A 21,699-nucleotide genomic window follows, 5' to 3' on the forward strand; every position below is an offset into this window, starting at 1 on the left:
CTGCTGTAGGAGACAGGAAGCAGTTCCAGGGCTAATGGCAATGAAACGAGTGTCAGTATTTCTTTTTCACCCACTGTTGCTTTGGGTGGGTTTTATCACTTGTGTTTATTTTATTATTGCTGAGTGAAAGGGGAGCAAATAAGAGAGTTGATGCTTTGCTTCCGAAATCTATGGAGCCTCAGCATTGTATCGAAATGTCACTCCCCGCTGTGTTTCATGAGCCTGCCAGCGCTTTGTTCCTCGGGCAGTGCTGATCATTACTTCTGCAACCATAAATTTTGCCTCCTCTTCTACAACTGTTTTATGTCAGGGAAGATGAAGTGACCCTCTATTTCTTTGTACATTTCCCCTTTCCACCTTCCCTATGATTAAAAATACATCTTGGGTCTCTGCCCAGGGTTTTCATAGGGTTGCTTTCCAACCATTTTTACAAAGATAGTTGACTGTTTCTTATATCAGATATTTCCAGAGAAAGAATGTTCTTAATTAAGATGCCATTCCTGGGAAATAATCTCAGGACTTCCTGATGCAGTTTAAACTTGTTCCATCTGTCCTCTTCCTTAAGGGTGCTAAAATGTCATATTTTATTAAATATTTGTTGAAAAACCCAGTTGCATATTCACAGTGATATCTTTCTTGTGGCCTTTTCTGTACTACAGAAAATATTAGTCAGACTTCAAGAAGAAAAGCTCTGGAGGGGAAGGGGGCAGGATGGATTATGGTAAAATACTTTGGAAATTGCTAGACTAAGCAAATTTAAACAGGCTTATCTATTGCATGGCTCCTGGGATGTATGGTGAATGCCCAAGGGGAGGGGGAGAACATGAGCATTTCCCAGTCTTATTTGACACAGGATCTTGTTGCCCAAGCACCTACTGTATTTTCTGCCATTCTAGGAAATGCAGTTTGAGAAATGCTTAATCTTTTGGTAGGAACCCAAAGGACTAAGACAAAATCATAGACTTGGGATTTGCCTTTCTTTATCAGCACCACATTGCAGCTGATAGGGGAAAAGGATTTTTCTTCTGCCTGTACCTCTTGGCAAGTTAGGAATAGTAGAGGGGAATGGGAGGGAACCTGGGCCAGAAGTGAGCACATAGGGGTGGGGAGGGGGAGTGTAGGTGCCATGGGCAGTGCTCACCACTGAGGCACTCAATGATTTGAAAAGCATTGGTTAAACAAACAAAAATCAACTGAGTTCTCCTGAAAAGCCAATAAGCATCTGGAAGTCTGTACTAAGGAATTGCTATCTTCATTTCCATTCTTAGAGACACCTAAATTGATGCTTTCAACTCTATATGAAAGTCAGGAAGCATGGCAGGGAGGAAGGGAGGGGAAAAGCAGGGCCTACATGGAAAGTCTTTACTAGGAGAGACCAGCTTCATGGAAATGACATTATGCCCAGAAATAGATGGTGTTTTTAAAAATACACATAAGTAGAGCTTTAAGTTAAATCTTAATGAAAGAACCAAATCAGAAAAAGCAGACTGGTTTCTTTTAAAAAGATAGGTTCCGGAGCCCCTGCTGTGGCCTCCAAGAATCTAGGGTGTTTTAGGCCACCCACATGGGTTCTGCAGAGTCAGGAGTTTGCATGCATCCATCTCTACCCTGTTAGATGTACAATGTGGCTCCCCCCTAGCAAGGCCTACTCACCTGCCAGTGGATGCCGATCAGCACTGGAAATGAATTCTTGCCACAGTGATTTATCCTGTGGAACCCTAAACTAAATGGGAAATAGGCAGCCACAGTATTCCCCAATAAAAGGAAGGAAGCCCAGTGAAATGTCATATTGGCACCAAAGAAAGATACTGGGTTTACTTGAATATGCAAAACTTTGGCCAAGAATATACCAGATTTATTTAACCACTTCCTCAAGTTATTTTTCTGGGCTGAGGCAAGGAAAAAATAAATACCATTTTTCAAGTACAGTTACACAAGTAGGTAAGTATGAGATATTTGAGGTAGAGCTTTTCATTCTCTGATTACAGATTATTTTAAATGTGGCTATTAAAAATCAATTTCCTTTTTTGATATGCAGCACTCTTCGTATCTACCTATCCATATGTCTCACATATATATGCCGCTGGCCAGTGGAGAAACTGAATTACAATGAAAAATTATCTTAAAGATGCCAAGGCAGGCCTTGGCTCCCTAATGCTGAGCCCTTTGCACTTTGGCAGAGAATTTTTGTCAGAACTGTCCCAGGTATTCAAATGCCATTCTTCTGCATTGTTCTATAACTCCAGCTACAGAATGAACACCTGCCACCACATGACCCAATTAGACATCCTAGAAAGGGGTATCCAATCTTTTGGCTTCCTTGGGCCACATTGGAAGAATAAGAATTGTCTTGAGCCACAAATAAAATATACTAACACTAACGATAGCTGATGAGCTATAAAAATAAATAAATAAATAAATAAAATTTAAAAAATAAAAATAAAAAAAGTTTGTGCATAATTCTCATGTTTTAGGAAAGTTTACAAATTCGTGTTGGGCCACATTCAAAGCCATCCTGGGCCACATGTGGCCTGTGGGCCATGGGTTGGACATGCTTATCCTAGAAGTATCTAGTTTGTTATATGAAATTGCTAGGAATGAAGCATCCATTTCAAATAGCCTGCTAACTTTAGCCTTGCTCAAGGCATTTAGTCCTTTTGTAATCTCTTTTTTGTCTTATCTGATTTAATTTGAACAAACCTTACTTTACACTTTTCATATTTTTGTTGCATTTTGTTCAAGAACATTATATTGCATTATTATTGTATATTGTAATTTCTTAAAGGTAAAGGCAGCCTCTAATTGCAAATAAAACATCTCAAATAAGACGTTTCAAAAAATAAGACCAAATAAGGCAGGATGTTAGGATCTGGCATCATATGTCCCTAATAGTGTCTAGATTTGTTAATATTGGTAATTCAAGATAGATTTAAGTAATGATATTTATCCAGCTAATGGATAAATCTTCAGCAGGCTCCGATTTTGTTGTATCATTTAGGTGACATCTACATAATCCGATAGCAGATGGCTGATGAGAGCATCTCAGATAGCTTGCCTGTGACAAACAAGACAATATGTGGATTCAGCTAGGTCAGGATTGTGTAGAATCAGCCCTAGAAGCTGAGACCAAGACATTGCTGCATAAACAGGAGGAAAACCACTGGTATTCTAGCAGGAGGTCTCCAGGGGCTGCTGGACCCTCCATAGTCTTAATGATAAAGCCTGCCTTGTACACTTAAGCACATGACTTTTTATGGAAGATGCATACCCAAGAATTTAAGTAGTGAATTTTTTCCCCCTCAATTACTGTTGGCAATCGAATGTACAGTTGTCTTGTTCTCCCTCTGCCCTGGTTTCCTAGAACTACTGTAACAAATAACCACAAACTGGGTGGTTTAAAACAGCAGAGATTTATGGAGGCTAGAAGCCTGAGACTAAGTGGTGGGCAGGGCCATGCCCCCTCTGAAGGCTCTCGGGAAGAATCCTTCCTTGCCTCTTTCTGGCTTCTGGTGGCTTCAGACAGTCCTTGGCATTCCTTGGCTTGAAGATGCACCACTCCAGTCTCTGCCTCTGTTGTCACATGGCCTTCTTCCCTGTGACTCCATGTTCTCTCCCTTCTTATAGCGACACTAGTGATTGGATTTAGGGCCCACCCTGATCTAGTATGATCTCATTTCAGTCCTCTTCTAAAACCTAAGCAAAGACCCTGTTTATAAATAACATCACGTTCTTAAGTTCTAGGTAGACAGGAGTTTTGGTGGACACTATTCAACCTACTCCACCCTCTTAATTCTGCTTTTAATTTTTATTTTTTATTCTTTATGAGACAGAGTCTTGCTCTGTCGCCCAGGCTGCAGTGCAGTGGCATGATCTCAGCTTACTGCAACCTCCACTTGCCAGGTTCAAGCAATTCTCCTGCCTCAGCCTCCCGAGTAGCTGGGATTACAGGTGTGCACCACCACATGGGGCTAATTTGTGTGTGTGTGTGTTTGTGTGTGTGTGTGTGTGTGTGTGTGTATTTTTAGTAAAGATAGGATTTCACCATGTTGACCAGGCTGATCTTAAATTCTTGACCTCAAATGATCCACCCACCTCAGCCTCCCAAAGTACTGGGATTACAGGCATGAGCCACCGTGACCGGCCTCTGCTTTATTTTCTTAGTAGTCCTTCCATTCATCATTCTTCAATAACTATTTTAAAGCTTATTAAGAATAAATTTTGTTAGGAATGCCTATCAGGCATTTGAGTTATATAAAGTGCTATATTATTTAACTAAACCATTAACTTTCTGATAAAATGACAAAGAAATCATTTTTTGCACTAAGATATTCCTAAATTCATCTTTTTATAGAAAAGTTGAAAGCCCATCTAAGTATCTACCAGTGGGGAATAGTTTGATATAGAAAATCAATGTGACATTACCCATTTACTAAAAATAATTTTCAGAACTATGCCGATATAATATATGCATCAATGAAAATGCAGGTTATATAACTTCTAATAAACCATGGAAAATATGTATTCATGTGCAAAAATGACACAAAAATATACAAAAATGCTTGGTTAGGATAGATGGATCATTTAATATCTTGCTTTATTGATTCTTTAATGTCTTGCTTTATTGATTCTGTAACTTGTTTTAAGTAATTAAAGTATTATCTGTTATTCCTATGGAAAAGACTACCAGTTACTCCTCAAAAATGCCATATACTCTCTTCAGGCCCCCAGACTGATTATATGTTATTAAAAATTAGCGAGTATTTGTTTCCTAACCACCCAGTCCTGTGTGTTATCACTGAAATGTGCCATTGGGATTGGATACTTGGCAAAACATATCTGACGTGGGAATGTACAGAGAAGCATAGACCAAGTATATCTCCTCCAAAGAAGGGCAGAAAAGTTTAATGGATACAAGTTAAACCTCACTCTGCCTCATAATGGTGTGGACAAGTGGCAAGAAGAGGCATTTGGGAGTCAGGCACAAAGAGTTGCGCTAAAAGTCTAGGTTGGTCAAATTGTGTCTTCATGTGCTGAAGGACCTTAATCATGCCCACTTCATGGCATCCTGATGACGATGAGAAAGCCATGTGGTTCTCCTAACACAGCATCACCTCATGGTTGACCAGTGACCACAGGGCAGAAGGATGCTGAGTAGAAAGACATGAATTGGCATCAGAGGAGTCTTCTGAACATTGTATTTCCTCTCTAAGCAATGGAGGTAGACCCTGTGTCTCCTCCAGACACTACTGACTGAAGAGAGATGTCAGCACCATCAGCACCACTAAAAGTAATGTTGGGAGCCAAAGTATTGCCATGAGAATCACCGAATTGTTGTGAAGAGAGATAGCAGCAGTATGAATGCAGAGATCGAGTTGCCACCTCCTGCAAGCACCTCTAAAAGTAATGTTGGGAGCCAAAGTATTGCCATGAGAATCACTGAATTGTTGTGAAGAGAGATAGCAGCAGTATGAATGCAGAGATCGAGTTGCCACCTCCTGCAAGCTGCCACCTCCTGAGCCTACTTGAGGAACTTAGCGTCACAAGTGGGACAACCAGCCTTTATGTCCCTCAATGTGATGCATATAAAGTCACAGCACCTCCTAGAAGTATCCTTAAAGAAAGACGTCAAGAGGGATTGCTTTAGACTAAAATTGACTTAAGAGACATAATTATCAGAGACATAGTGTGAAATTTGGTACCTTGATTCAAGCAATGTAACTATAAATAGGGGAAATATTAAGATGGGCTGTGTATTATATCATAGTAAAGAATTATGCCAATTTTGTTGGATATAGCATTGGGATGGTTGGCTCCAAATTAAATTTAGAGCTGCAGAGACAAGTTATTAGGAATTAAATGTTCTGATATATGGAATTCACCTTAAAATATTTCAATAGAGAGGAAAGAGAAAAAATGAAAGGAATATAAAGGAAATGTGGCAAACAAGTGTTTATAATTGTTGGGTTATCATCATAAATATATGAGGGGTTATTGTACTGTTCTCTCCACTTTTGTGTATACTTGAAATGTTTTGTAACAAAGAGTTTAAAATATATAAATAAATTCCTAGAATATTAACTTGCCAAAAATAATTGTCTGTGATTTTTTTTTCCTGAGCAAGATTTAAGAACTAATTTTTCCACAGCTGTTGTTGAGAGGCAAAGAGTTCTTAGGGATCATGGGTGATAAAAACAGACCTTCTCACATGCCACTGGTGGGAGAATAAATTGATGCAATTTCGGTGGAGTGCAATTTGGCAATAACTACCATAGGACAAATACTCTTACCCATCATTCTAACTTCTAAGAATCTATTCTATAAATATATGTAGAGGTATGCTATGAAATGTTCAAAGACATTCACTACAATACTTTAATAGCAAAGAACTGGAAGGACAAGCTGTCTACCAATAGGAACTGGTTAAAGAAATTATCACCATTCAGAGAATGGAAAGTTTAAGCAACCCTTATAATTAATGTATTAGAGCTATATTGCCAATATGAGAATGTTTCCCAAGATATTTGACATTAAAAAATGGTGCAGAAAACTATGAACCCATTTGGAGTTTTAAAAAATATCTGAAAGGATACAAGAAATGGATAATAATAGTTACCTTCTGGGTGTAGGATTGGCAGGAGAGAAAGTTTTCACTTTTCATTTTATATATTTGAATGTTTACCATGTGCAGATGTTATTTTATTTTATTTGTTTATTTATTTATTTTTTTTTCTGAGACGGAGTCTCACTCTGTCACCCAGCCTGGAGTACATTGGCACGATCTCTGCTCACTGCAACCTCCGCCTCCTGGGTTCAAGTGACTCTCCTGCCTCAGCTTCCCAAGTAGCTGAGATTACAGGCATGTGCCACCAAGCCCAGCTAATTTTTGTATTTTTAGTAAAGACGGGGTTTCACCATGTTGCCTAGGCTGGTCTTGAACTCGTGACCTCAGGTGATCCACCCTTTTCGTGTTCCCAAAGTACTGGGATTACCGGCATGAGCTACTGCGTCCGGCCAACCATGTGCAAATGTTATTTTCTGTTATAAAAAGGAAAAGAAAAAAAATTGAAACCTAGAGAATTATGTGCCCCATGTACTGAGAATGTTATCTTAATAATTGTCCTAAGATTGTAATTAGGAAGGCGATTCTGTTAGGGAAAACTTTATAAACTTACACAGTATTTAAAATGTATAAATTATGGATGGTTTCGAGTTAACAAGAATAATTTTGCCTTCTATAGTATGAGTAAATTGTGCATGATTATATGAAACTCTGAAAGTACTTGGAAATCTTCAAATGGCATTAATATAAAATATGAAATTCTACTATCTTTTAAGTTCAAGTTATACCTGAGAAAACACTAGAGAAAGATTTCATTTTGTCTACCATGGAACCAAAATTGGCTTTGAATATGTATTATCCTTCTGTATCGAAAAATAAGACCTACATGCCTCAGGTACTTTTTGTGTTCATCATCTCATTGAATTATCATGATTATTCTGCAGGGCAGGTGGTATCCACCCTAATTTCCAGATAAAGAAACTGAGGCTGGGGACATTAATCAACTTGCTGAAAGTCACACACAAGTGAAGAAACAGTCTAGAACCCACACACTTCACTCAGTTTGTCCTGACACTTTGCCTCCTTCATATCAGGAAAAACTTCGTATCAGGAAAAACTAAATAAAAAAATCATCTGGTCTTTGGCCCTTGATTTTAACTCCTTTCTTGTTTTCTGCAACTAGCTGTGCCTTCCTCAGTGTGTCTTATGTCCTAGGAAAAGATTGTTAACAGAAAGCACAACAGGTATCCAGGATTGTAGTTTATTAAGCAGTGTTTTAATGAATATTTTCAGTAAAACAGAGAATCAACGGCTCATTGAGGTTTTTTTTTTCCCCTAGATATCGTGGATGCTTTATCAGATCCAAAGAAATTTCTCTCAATTACAGAAAAGAGAGCAGACCAAATGAGAGCTATGGGCATTGAAACTGTAAGTAGAAATGATTGATTAAAGATGGCCAAGTTGTGGGAGTTTGATTATCAAACAGTGTTTACAAAAACAAGACAAAGTAATGAATTAGCAAATTTAAGGAGGGTTTTTAAAACTGAGCTCATCAATTCAACAACAGTTAATTTTCTACAAAAGTGTGGCATGTTTAATAAAATGTGACTGCCGTCAGAAAAATCCACTTCATCATCAGTGGCTTAAATCACACCTGGGGACCCCTTCCCCATTAGAAAGACAATGCAAAACATTTGTTATACTTTTGGGAAAGTTTAAAATGTAGGTGGAGCATTTCTAATCAGAAAAATGCAACATCCGAAAAGTTCCAAAATTCAAAACTTTTTGAGTGCTGACATTGGATAGTCATACCTTTGCTTTTTGAAGTTTCACTGTACATAAACTTTCTTTCATGAACAAAATTACTAAAAATATTGTATAAAATTACCTTCAGGCTGTGTATAAGATGTATATAAAACATAAATGAATTTTCTGTTTAGACTTGGGTCCCATCCCCAAGATACCTCATTATGTATATGTAAATGTTCCAAAATCTGATATCCAAAACATTTCTGGTCTCAAGCATTTCAGATAAGGGATATTCAAACTGTACTGTACAGGATGTTTCTATTATACACTGAAATACCAGTTAACCCAGTTCAGTGAATTAATGATAATTGCTTTTTATTTTTAATTATTTATTTTTTAACAGATAGGATCTCGCTCTGTTGCCCAGGCTGGAGTGCAGTAGTGTGATCATAGCTGACTATAAACTTAAACTCCTGGGCTCAAGCCATCCCTCCACCTCAGCCTCCTCAGCAGTTGGGACTACAGATGCATGCCACTGTGCCTGGCTAATTTTTTTACTTTTTTTGTCAAGACAGGGTCTCACTCTGTTGCCTAGGTTGGTGTCAAACTCTTGGCCTCAAGCAATCCTCCCACCTTGACCTGCCAAAGCATTGAAATTACTGGCGTGAGCCACCATGCCCAGCCAAAATGGCATTTATTATTGATTTTTCACTGTTTGCCAGCCTTACATCCCAACCTTCTCCCATTCCAGTGCACACGTGGGTTGTTTCTTTGTTTTTAAATGTTCTCTTTACCAGACTCCTCAGTTTGGAATGGATGTAGCATCTCTCCAATAGCTAGAAAAAGAGAAAGTATTCTCTGCTTGTTAAGAAGTTGGATCTTCTTTCCTTGGCTGGATCCTTTGCCTTTAAGAGAGTAGAAGTCTAGGAAGAGTATGGTAGAAGTTTACTGGATTCAGTAAAATAAAGAATGTACAAGATATTTGACCTTGAGTGACATTCATTTGGGTCAGTGTAAATGTTTCTGTTCCAGAGTGACATAGCCGACGTGCCCAGTGACACTTCCAAAAATGACAAGAAAGGAAAGGCCAACACCGCCAAAGCAAATGTGACCCCTCAGAGTAGCTCTGAGCTCAGACCAACCACCACGGCTGCCCTGGCCTCTGGTGTGGAAGCCAAGAAAGGTGAGAGAGAGCCGTTGGGTTCCTTATCTTCTGCACCCGCCTTAATTACACAGTGTACAATATCTATAGCTTTAGGAAATATATAAATTCGAAGTTCTTTGTGGGAAAGAACCTTTTACACAGTGATGTTAACTAATTCATCCCCACTCTCTTCCAGACCCTCCCATAGGTCATTACCTGGACAGGCCGTGGGCTCATGAACCAACATAGTTATTCCTATTGGACATTTCTAAATTCTCATACTGATAATTTTCCCCCATAAGTAGAAACATGATTATTTGTTTGTAAAATTATCAAATGAGCACTTGAAGGCCAATTCCATGTGGTTACCTGTAGATGAAACAAAAGATCATTAAGAGGTGGCATCACAAAGAATCACGTGTCTCATATTCAGCCAGTATGTAGGGAAACAACTGTGCTGGTTATTTTAATTGGTTTCCATATGAATTGGCCAGACATCCATTGATTGGATGGCACCCATTCCATACTGGAGGGAAAGTGGGCAGGGAGAATGCTGATAGGGAGTGGCAAGGAGTTCATTTTTCTTGTTCTGGAAAGAATTCTGGGGTCATCCTGAGAAGGTCATGGGAAATGAGTCAAAGGAGTATTTGAAGAAAATTATAGTCTTGGCAGAAGAATTCATTGAAAGTGGGCATGCTAAGGGCAAGGTAAGAATTATGATACTCATGCTTCTGTTATAACACACCTATCACATTGTGTTAATAAAGTATTAACAACCAGACAAAGAGGTTATTGCAGGTGAGACCACACCTCATCATCAGTGTGTCCCTGGAACCATGCCTAGTTAAAATCTAGTAGTCTATTTTCTCAGGAAGTAAAGGACTGTTTAATGAATGATAGGGGCAAGGAAATCCAGATTAAGTTGGAAATTGTCAAAAGGAAGGAAGAATAGAAATAAGTTGGCAGCTTGAGGCCGGGTGCAGTGGCTCATGCCTGTAATCCCAGCACTTTGAGAGGCCGAAGCGGGCAGATCATGAGGTCAGGAGATCGAGACCATCCTGGCTAACATGTTGAAACCCCGTCTCTACTAAAAATACAAAAAATTAGCCAGACATGGTGGCGGGCCCCTGTAGTCCCAGCTACTCGGGAGGCTGAGGCAGGAGAAGGGCGTGAGCCCGGGAGGCGGAGCTTGCAGTGAGCTGAGATAGCGCCACTGCAGTCCGGCCTGGGTGAAAGAGCGAGACTCTATCTCAAAAAAAAAAAAAAAAGAAAAAGAAATAAGTTGGCAGCTTTGATATGGGCCTTAGGCAGAAAGGGGCTTTTTGATAACTCAGACTTCAAGGACAGATCCCAGAGATAGATGGTACCATTGAGAGAAGTAGAGGAGTTAGGAGGAGGAGCTGCTTTTGGTAAGGAAGATGATTTTGGTCCTGTATATCACTGAGGACAAGCTGTTGCTGATACATCTGGGCAGAAATATGCAATTACCAAATCTATATCAGGTGGAGAAGAAGAAGGAGGGACAGAGAAACAGAATAAGAATACTTAGAAGGCAGAGTGAATGGGAAAAAAGAAAAAAGAGAGATCTATGTTCTAAGAAGAATTAGTTTTGAGAAGATGCTGTAGACAAGTCCAGAGAAGTGAAGACTACAAAATTATAGTTGAACCAGGGGTGATTGGATGATGAAGGTAGAAACATGGTTAAAAAAATGTGAGACATAATTTAAGACATAAAATGGTTGTTTTGGAGGACAGTAGCATGTTGGTAGGAACTAATAAAGAAAAACAAGGAAAATGCAAAAGAGAGTACATGGTAAAACAAGGCTATAAGGAAGATCTGAATCAACAGAAAGGGTGAAATTCAGCTGGATAAGGAAGGAAGAGATATGTTCTGTCTGAGCTAAGAAGAATGATGAGTGAATAGAAGTTTCAGGATAGACAGGAAGAATTCTTGACAGACGGTGTATCAGTCAGCTTATGCTGCATAACAGATGACCTCAAATTTTAGTAGCTTAAGACAACCACCATTTATTGAGATCATGTTTCATTGGGTTGGTTGGTCTAAGCTGGCTTGGCTAATCTCTGTGTCTTGCTTATGCACCTGTGATCAGCTGATAGGTTGACTGGAAGGTAGATGTGGGATGACCTTATGCACACATCTGTCATTTGGCAAGTTGTTTCACATTATCCTGAAGCCTGAGCAGGCTTGTTCATATGGTACTCCCCGAGTTTAAAGAGCAGCCCTTTTCCAGCCTCTGCTAGTCTCCCATTGGCCATAGCAGGTCACAAAGTGAACCAATATTCAAGGGGTAGAGAAATAGACTCTACCTCTTGATTAGAGGAGAAAGAAATAGTGGTCATTTTTGTAGTATAACACAGATAGATTTTATCTGATCTAAGAAGTTGGTTAGGTGGCTGCTTTCTGCTGAGAAACGTAGAGGTAGAACTGAAAAACAGCAGTATAGAAAAGCTTTGGAGTTGCCCCTGGCTGGAATAGAATGATCCACAAGAAATAAGGAGAAGGTCGGCCATATAGCACACAGGACCCTGGTGAGGGTCGGTGGTGTGTACTAAGTTGATGTAGCTTGATCTCATTACTTCTTCAGCAGTGCCCACAAACTCAGCAACAACTGTGGACAAAGTACAGCTTAGGGAGTTGCAAGCCTGAAATTATCATAATGTGTATGGTCTGGGACCAAAAGTTTGAAGACCATTAAGTTATGACACTGTAACAGTTGGCTATTGATGTGTAACAAGCAATCACAAAAGTCAGTAATTTAAATAAGTAAGCATCTATTATAGCTCATGAGGTTGTCTGGGTGGCTTTTCTAGTTATGGGTGGATTAGTATCAGTGACTCAGCTGATCTTAGCTATGCTTATTCAAATGTTTGGGGTTCAGCTAAAGTGTCATTGGCTGGGACAAGTGGGCTGTCTTCCTTGTGGACTCTCATCTTTCATCAGCTTAGCCTGGGCTTGTTCACATGGTAGTTGCAGTGTTCTAAAATGGTGGTGAAAGTACAGATGCTCCTTGATTTATGACAGAGTTACATCCTCATAAGCTGAACATATCATTAAGTCAAAAATGTGTTTAATATCTAAGCTACCGAACATCATAGCTTAGCTTAGTCTAGCCTATTTTAAATGTGCTCAGAACACCTACATTAGTCTACAGTTGGGCAAAATCATCTAACACAAAGCCTATTTTATAATAAAGTGTTAAATATTTTGTGTAACTTATTAAATGCAGTACAGTGTAGAGTATACAGCTGACTGGGAGCTGAGGCTTGCTGCAGCCCCAGCGCATATCCCTAGCTTAGGAAAAGATCAAAATTCACAATTCAACATATGCTGTCTACTGAATGCATATCACTTTTGCATCATCACAAAGTTGAACCACTGTAAGCTGAACCATCTGTATATCAGGTTCCTTGATGAGTCCTAGACTTAGAACTGGCATGGCATCCTTTCCACTACATTCCATCATCCCAAGCAAGTCACATGGCCCAGCTCAGATTCAAGAGTTGGGGAAACAGATTCCACAGATTGATGGGAGAAATTCCAAAGTCACATGTAAGTAGGTGTGGAAACAGGGAAGAGTGGAATTTTTTGGCCATTTTTGCACTCAGTCTGCCACCCTGATCATAATATATAGGTTAATGTTCCAGTGGGGTAGATACTAGAGGAGAGAGACTTTTCTAGGAAAGGAAAAGGTTAAAGGGAACCAGGAACAAGATGAAAGTAAAAAGCTTGCTTGGTAGGTGTGAGGGAGTGAGTGAAGTTGGCAGGATGGAGATTGCAGTCAGAAGAGGTTACTCTAAGCTACTTGTCTTGGAGGAAGGGCAGTTTCAAGCAGTGTTAACATCCCGTTTACAACTGTCAGTGGGAGGTGAGGTAAAGTAGAGATGAAGATTTCTAGAATGGAAGGCATCATGAAAACAGAAAGAAAAGTCACTCAGCATATTCTTCTCATGCATATTGAATCACTGTGTTGGACGTCTGGGAATGCCTGCATAGGAAAACCACAATTCAGATGTTTATGAAGTTCATGGGGCAGGGCAGTGTGTGACCTAAAAGGACACATGTGGAGGTAGTTAGGCTCAGCAGAGGCTGGTGTAAGTGAGAGGTCTGTTCTTTTGTATGATAGTTTTTAGGAGAATGGCATGGAAGTACAAGAGAGAAGTCTGCAGGTGTTCTTCCCACGCCTCTCCATGGATTGGGGTGGGGTGGGGAATAAACTCTACTCCAGGAGCCTTTGGGGGAAGTGATGTCATTTGAGAAAGCAAGCCTCCATTTCTTTCCAGAAAACTGTCTTAATTTGAGTCACCCCAAAGACCCTGAGAGAAGGCTTCCAGTGCAAGTAGTTTATTCTGGGAGGCAGTGGACATGGATAGAGACGTGAAGAAGTGACACCAGGGAGGGAAGGCAGCCAGTAATTAGAATGTTTTAAAGCCAGTTGCCAGTAGGCACCTGGAACTTAACGCCTGGAGAAACTCTGGGGGCTGGTATTGGACATACTTCTCAGAGGTCTCCTCTTAGAGGGATGAGGGAGCTGGGGAATGTATACCCTGACTCCTGTCAGCCTTTTCTTGAGGGTTCCCGTGGAAGGGATAAATTCTCGGCATTCAGACGATGGCAATTGGAAGTGAACTAGAAGAGCTGATGTAGAGAGGGCATAGTGTGTGGCTCGAGCAGACGGCATTTGCTGCAGACCTCTATGAAGGTGGGGAGGTGTGAAATTCCAAACTGTTTTTCTTAGACATTCAGCCAAACAGCGACAACTGCACCAACACGACTTTATTTTTTTTTTCTGATTTTAAGAACAAAGGATTAAGAAAACCCAGCTCCTAATTTCCAGATTAGCGATTAAGAGAAAACAAGTTATTGTTAAGGAACTATGCTGATATGAACAAAAACTTTATGTAGTGAAACTTCAATTAGCTAAAACCCAAAATGTGCTGCCTAACCTACTTTCATACCAGGGAGGCCTGTAGACCTGCACAGTCCTATATAGTAGCCACTAACCACATGGGGCTACCACTAACCACATGGGGCTATTTGAATTTATTTAACAATGAACTTAAAAGTTAAACCTTGAGTTCCTCATTCACACTAGCCACATTTCAGGTGCTCAAGAGCCACAGGTGGCTAGAGGCCATCAGTTGGACAGAACCACGTGTGGAACATTCCCATTATTGTGCAAAGCTCTATGAGGAAGGCTGTTCTTGGCATGCAGATGGAACTGTCCTCTTCTGTAGAGTGTGGTTTCTTTTTCTAACTAAATCACTTATGGGAACCAACATTTTTACAAATTGTGTCTTTCCCCCAAAACACAAAACCAGGTAGTTGAGGGAAGTTTATGTTTTTGTAGGTTCCTTTTAATCAAGACTTAGTTGAACCAAGATCAAAAAGAAAATAAAAATTGAGAGAGAGAAAGTAAGTTTCATCAGACTGGGTCAAACTCTTAGAATTTGCTAGATCTCTGGAGGACCTTGCATACTCCCCAAATCCTGTATGTTCATTTTACAGATGAGAGAGCTGAGGCCTAAAGACAGGGAGCTCTTTGTGTGCCAGGAGTCACTCCCTTGCCTTACCCTGCCTCAGTCACTAGAGAGACAGCTTGTGAAAGCCAACTTAGGAGATCAGTAGAGAGCCCCATGGACCCTTTATACCCCGATCATAAAATGTTACAGATCACAAGGCTGATTTCCCTCAGCCAAAACTTTCCTTCTGCGGCCTGACCACCCTATCATTGAATGTGCACATCTTAAGATGAATGAAAGGGAAAAACAAGAGCCTGGGACTTGATGCCTATCTTTCTTGAATATATCATACCTAGCCTTTGGGATTCTAATGGAAATCAATTATAGCACAGAGTACACATTCATTTTGTTTGCCTAAGATGAAAATCTGCAAACAGAAACTGTTTGAGGATCTGGCTATAACTGTTGTTGCCATGACAACACCTGGCCTAGCATCACTCAGATAGCAGGATGACTTAGTGTATTACCCTAGCTCCTCCTGGTATGCTCCTGTTATACACTGGTTTGATTTTATTATTTCCTGTATGTTTAAGGCATTGCTGTGCTCAATAGCACATTGCTTAAACGCTAAGATTGAATTTGGTAAAAGGGAGAAGCCAGAAAAAAATGTTTTATTCTTTCACGATGACTGAATTGAGAATAGAGTTGGGAATTAGTTGACTGGCATGATATGCCTTGAAATACAAAGGTAAGAATAAGGATAATAGATACTTTTGTGCCTGATCAGCTCCCCTTTATGGGTTCACTATCCCATCTCACAGCTCCTATGAATTTTGGCTGATTGGGCATTTCAGCTGCTCTTCTCCATAGAATTGCCCTGGGACCATGAGAGTTCCCTTGCCTGAAAGGTTTTGTGAAACCTCTGTAGCACTCAGCTGATTGATCCAGGGTTACAAATGCCCAGCCTCTTTTTGCCAAGGTGGAACGACTCTTGGGTGCCATTTGTACTGAAGAGCTCCCTGCAGGATCAGACTGAGGCTGGATTTCTACTGGAAACACACCCTACCTTGTTCCTCTGCCCTGCTCCACTTCTTTCATTCCCTTGGGGGTTTCTCCTGAGAGTCTGCCCTCAATCAATCACTTGCACATGAATCCCCTTCTCAGGCTCTGCTTGTAGGAAACCTGACCTAAGTTAAGACATTCAACATTTCAATTGTCCAGTTAATTGCTTTGTAATAGGAACTTAAGATGTTTATATTCATCATATGTAAAGCTGCTTCAAAGTCTTTCGATGAGATTTCGATATGTCAATTCTATATTACCAGTTATTCTCTCTGATTTTTAGTATACATAGTGACTTAATTTTTTTTGTTTGTTTAGGTATTGAACTTATCCCTCAAGTAAGGATAGAAGACTTGAAGCAGATGAAGGTAAAATTGGTTGACTATTTTGCAAGCACTCTTGTATTACACATATTGGTGACACCAATATATTTTTGTTTCTCACCAAGTGTAATCATTGTGATTACAAAAAGAAAAAAACAAAAAACCTATTTTTGATTCTATTTTTCTCCCAAAGGCTTACTTGAAGCATTTAAAGAAACAGCAGAAGGAGCTAAATTCTTTAAAGAAGAAACATGCAAAGGTACAGTGTTCTAAAGCTACTATTTTGTGTTATGTATGGATGAATCATTTGTAGCCAAAAACACTACTTTGAAGCCGATACCAGACCACTTAACAGCAATAACTCATTCTAACTGGTTAACAATGAAATTAAAAAATAGAATCGGTTTGGGAGTGCTTGTCGCTTGTTTGTGGTCTGCATTTCTAACAATTCTTTCAAATGCATAACAAAGCTTCATCCATTTAAAAATTGTTTCACTAGGCCGGGCACAGTGGCTCACGCCTGTAATCCCAGCACTTCGGGAGGCCAAGGTGGGTAGAATAGGATGTCAGGAGTTTGAGACCAGCCTGACCAACATGGTAAAACCTGTCTCTACTAAAAATACAAAAATTAGCTGGGTGTGGTGACATACCCCTGTAATCCCAGCTACTCAGGAGGCTGAGGCAGGAGAATCGCTTTAACCTGGGAGGCAGAGGTTGCAGTGAGCTGAGATCATGCCATTGCATTCCAGTGTAGGTGATAGAGTAAGACTCCATCTCAAAAAAAAAAAAATTATTTCACTAATAACATGACTATATAAAATATTAAAGACCAGCTCACAATTCTAGCCACTAGTTATCTAAATTGCCAGGTCACTGTCACATAGTTTGCCATACACACTGGTGCATGGAGGGAGATGCTAGCAATCTGTCAACCTCCCACTCACAGCACCAAGAGAGAGAACACTTGTCACTTTTTCTCCCTTATGTAAATCTTGCCCAGTAGCCTACTTCTGAAATAGATTTATTTTTGCTTTTTACCCATAAGAAGTGGTATTTTGACAGTGATTGTGAAAAATTACAAGAGCTAGTTGCAAATTGTAAGAGAACAGCAGGAGGTGGCCCCAGGAATTCTCCTGTGGGTTGAAAAACTTCGTGGCCCTCAAACATCGTCACTTCCAGACTCCCTCACAGGTAAAGAAGAAAAAGGTAGTACTTCTTTCCTTCCTAAGAACATATAATAACCAGCTGCTGCTGGTAGGATAATGTCTGTCCTCTTTTATTAAGGGCAATGAGAGCAAGAGAAACTTAATTTATAATTTATTAATTTGAAAGAACTTCTGAGTTCTTTTAAACTAATCTTGCATTCCTGTTTCTTTATTCTCTGACCCAAGCCTCAAACCAAGGCATGTCCTTCAGAACTTGGCTTGAGTGATGTACCTTTTAATCATTCCACGTATTGAGATGCCGAGAACATTGTCTGGAACCCTGTCCCCTGTCATTTCTTTAAGAGTTTGTGCTAACACTGATTTTTTGAGAAGTCATTTCTTTAAGAGTTTATCCTAACACTGATTTTTTTTAGAAGTTAGGCCTAATCTTATCCTAGTAATGTTCCCTGTATTACAGAACTGTTGGGCTCAATGGATTTGCTGATACAGTCACTTCACTTCAAAGACTGTTTCTAAGTTTCATCAATAATTCCATTCAGTGAAATTCCTTACATTGCTCAATGGGGTTATTGGAGACAGAACAATTTAAAGTAGGGGCTTCAATGTTGTTGGTTATTGACAACAGGCTGAACTATGGAAAGCCAACAGAAAAAGAGTAAGAATGAGAAATAAGAGAGAAAGCACCTTAAATGACTTTAATTATTTGGAATAGAGTGGATGCCCGTATGCTGCAGCACTATCTAACAGATTTTTCTTGCATTTAAATTGGATCTCTTTTATTGAGCAGACACCTCAGTGGCCTTTGGGCTAGTTGGAAACATAAAGATTTTGGCTTCATTTAATATTTTCTTGAGGCATGGCCAGAAAATATGCTGTGGCGGGTGGTAATAATAGCAGCAATAATAGCAGCTAGAATTCCTGCATGCTCAGTAATTCTCAGATGCTGTGCTCAGCACCTTATATGCGTTGTCTCATTTAAGACTCTACCCTGTAAGGTAAATTCTATGAGAGTCTCTATTTATATGTGAGGGAATTAGGAATTAGTGAAGTTATCTGATGTCCCAGAGTTAGGAAGCAGCATAGCTGATATTTGAACCAAAATCAAGAGTCCAGAATCTATAGTCTTGCACCATACTCCTGTGTAGGATATGGGATGCTCACGAAGTGGACAAGTTCCCTCATTGGGTCAAATGCAGTGACAGCACATGGGACATTAGGGAAAATCACTATCAACTTTGGGCAGTGTTGATATACTGCTGATTATCAGGACTGTGACTAAGGAAGGATGCCCCTCAATTTTTAGAACTTAACCTACATCAGAGTTGTCCATTAACTCCCTGGAGCCATCATGCCCGGCCCAAGCTAACTTCTAAGATGAAGAATATAATGAATATTTACTTGCCTAATATACACCGATGCCAGCTCTGTTAACATGTTGTCTTTAGGCGAGACATGGTGGCTCATGCATGTAATCCCAGCACTTTGGGAGGCCAAGGCAAGCAGATCTCACCTGAAGTCAGGAGTTTAAGACCAGCCTGGCCAACATGGCAAAACCCTGTCTCTAGTAAAAATACAAAAGTTAGCCAGGCATGGTGGCAGGTGCCTGTAATCCAAGCTACTTGGGAGGCTGAGGCAGGAGAATCACTTGAACCCAGGAGGCAGAGGTTGCAGTGAGCTGAGATTGTGCCACTGCACTCCAGCCTGGGTGACAAGAGCAAGACTCTGTCTCAAAAACAAAACAGAACAAACAACAACAACAACAACAACAACAACAAAAACATGTTGTCTTTAAAACCAAAAAATGAAAAACTGTTTAAGGAGAGGGGAACAATGTGGTGAATCTATTACCATTGGACATACTTCATGCCTGATCTCCATATGACGTGTTTATCCTAACACTGATTTTTCTGTCAGTCAACACTTTTAAAGTGGCAATACTAGCTTGTACATATTGATACTTGCTTAAGCACATATTCTTACGTATTCTCATAACAGTTATATAAAGGAGTACTATAATTATATGAGTTTTGTATCTGTTAGCTTTTGCAGGGTAACAAACCACCCTAAAATGTAGTGACTTAAAACAATGACCATTTATTTGGCTCACAATTTTGTGCATCAGTAGTTGGAGCTGGGTTTAGCTGGATGGTTCTTCTGGTCTCAGCTGTATTCACTCATGAATCCGCTGTTACTACCAGTTTGGTTGGCAGATGGGGGACTGGCTGATTTAGGTCAGCCTCTGTTAAACCACTTCCTCTCTGCTTTATGTGGTCTCCTGTCTTCCAGCAGGCTAGTCCAGGCTTGTTCACATGGCTGGGGTCCTGAGAGACCAAGCAGATTAAGCACAGTTTCTTGTGGCCCCAGCTCAGAACTGACACACCATCACTTCCACCTCATTTTTTAGCCAAAGTAGGTCCTAAGTCTGGCCTTATGAGGTCTCTACCTTTTGACAGGTGACAAAGTTACATCAGAAGTGGGAGTGGATGCAGAAAGGGAAATAACTGTGGCCATTTTTATAGCCTACCGGCTATTCAACAGATTAGCTTATTAATACTTAAAAAAACACAGCTTCATTAAATCATCTAGTTTTTAAGTGGTGGAGTCAGGATTTGAACCAAATTCAGCCTGGCTTGAGAACTCAGACTTGTAACCACTATACTCAGCTGCCTCTGATGTTTCTCACATTAATTTTTCTTCTCTTCACACATCTTTTTCTTTATGGTCTCAGTAACAGGTTTTTAAGAGCAATCATGAACCTATCAGGGCACAAATATCTTGGGTTCCTTCAGGACTGGTTTTTCAACATAAGGTCATTGGGCCAAGAGCTGGAGGCTTTACAAAAATATGTATTCTTATGCCTATCTGACACTTAGCTATCATCTCTAAGAAAAGAGTATAGGAAATACAGAAATACATTTTAAATAAACTCCTCTCCTCTGCATGCTAAATTTTGAGGACTGTTTTTTTAGGAACATTATGTAGCACTTTTTACTATCTTTTGACCCCTTAGTAGAAACCCCACTAATCGCCTGCAAAGACACTTATCAAGCCTCCTTAAAGAAACAGAGGTTTTATCCTCTTGCCACATAATAGTAAGAATTAATTCCTACATCCTTTCTGTGAAAGGACATCTACAGCTCTTTTATAATAGTTTTCAGCCACCCAACATGGAGCTAAGGCTTACCACCCCAAAGCCTTATGTCATAAAATGACCTGCTGATGAAGAAATATGGCCTGGGCTGCACTCTCCCTACTAGTGTGCCCCTGGCCCAAACAGCCCTTGGTAGCTAAGAACAGGGACTATTATTTAGTCTATATGCAGCAACTGTAGGGAGATCTCAGCTCTTACATATCAGCTGAGATCAAGCTTGTCCAACCTGCATGCAGCTCCCAGGCCACATGCAGCTTAGGATGGCTTTGAATGCAGCCCAACACAAATTTGTAAACTTTCTTAAAACATGAGATTTATGCACAGATTTTTTTTTTTTCTCTCATTGGCTATCATTAGTGTCAGCATTTTATGTGTGGCCCAAGACAATTCTTTTTCCAATGTGGCCCAAGGAAGCCAAAAGATTTGCCACTGCTGGCCTAGATAAATAATTCTACTTTTTAGACTTAAAGAGAAGCAGAGAATCTATGAACTATATCTCAGCAGTTTAAGAAATAAATGTATGGTCCCAAGGAGAGCTTATTTCCAAACTTGCAGGTTAGCTACCAGATAGAAAAGGAACAGTGGGGTGAGTGTGAGGTTCTGCCATTTGCAAATAGGTGTGCAATTTGCTGTTAGGATATTGAGAAGAAAAGATGGGGGTGACGACCATTTGCACCCCAGATGGATATAAAAATGCTCATTAAAATGCCTATTTTTGGAAAATGGCAATGGTCAACTGCCTTTGACCCTCTGAATGTACTGGCAATCAAACTTCTACTTGTCTCATACTTTGTAGAACCACTTCAATTCGAAATGGAAACTAGGGTAATGGTTTTTCAAGTGTCTATTATATGAGACACAGAAAAAGGAGAATTAATTAACAATAATCATCCCCCAGCACATGACTCATTGGGATCCAGAGCTGCAGTTACTTTCATTAAGAGACAGGCATGCTTTTCAATTGTCCAATGAGGTCAATTCCTTAGAGCCAAAAATGTAAAACCCAAAGTTGGATACATATCTCCAGTAACGTGTTAGAAGGGGAATTACAATTCAAATGCCTA

General features: G+C 39.9%; 1 protein-coding gene across 11 annotated transcripts in view; it reads left to right on the forward strand.

The window, feature by feature from the left end:
* The window catches only part of PLCB4 (phospholipase C beta 4), a 210,561-nt gene that overhangs the window by 157,769 nt on the left and 31,093 nt on the right, over positions 1–21,699 (forward strand). For all 11 annotated transcript variants that reach the window (XR_010154028.1, XR_010154029.1, XM_016937435.4 and 8 more), the window contains 4 exons: positions 7,899–7,987; positions 9,341–9,491; positions 16,314–16,363; positions 16,512–16,577. Coding sequence is in view for 9 of the 11 variants with exons in the window: in XM_016937435.4 (XP_016792924.1) it covers positions 7,899–7,987; positions 9,341–9,491; positions 16,314–16,363; positions 16,512–16,577 (356 nt within the window). In the remaining 2 variants the exon portion in view is untranslated. The remainder of the gene's footprint in view (positions 1–7,898; positions 7,988–9,340; positions 9,492–16,313; positions 16,364–16,511; positions 16,578–21,699) is intronic.

This window comes from Pan troglodytes, chromosome 21 (assembly GCF_028858775.2).
Source record: "Pan troglodytes isolate AG18354 chromosome 21, NHGRI_mPanTro3-v2.0_pri, whole genome shotgun sequence".
Lineage (NCBI taxonomy): Eukaryota > Metazoa > Chordata > Mammalia > Primates > Hominidae > Pan > Pan troglodytes.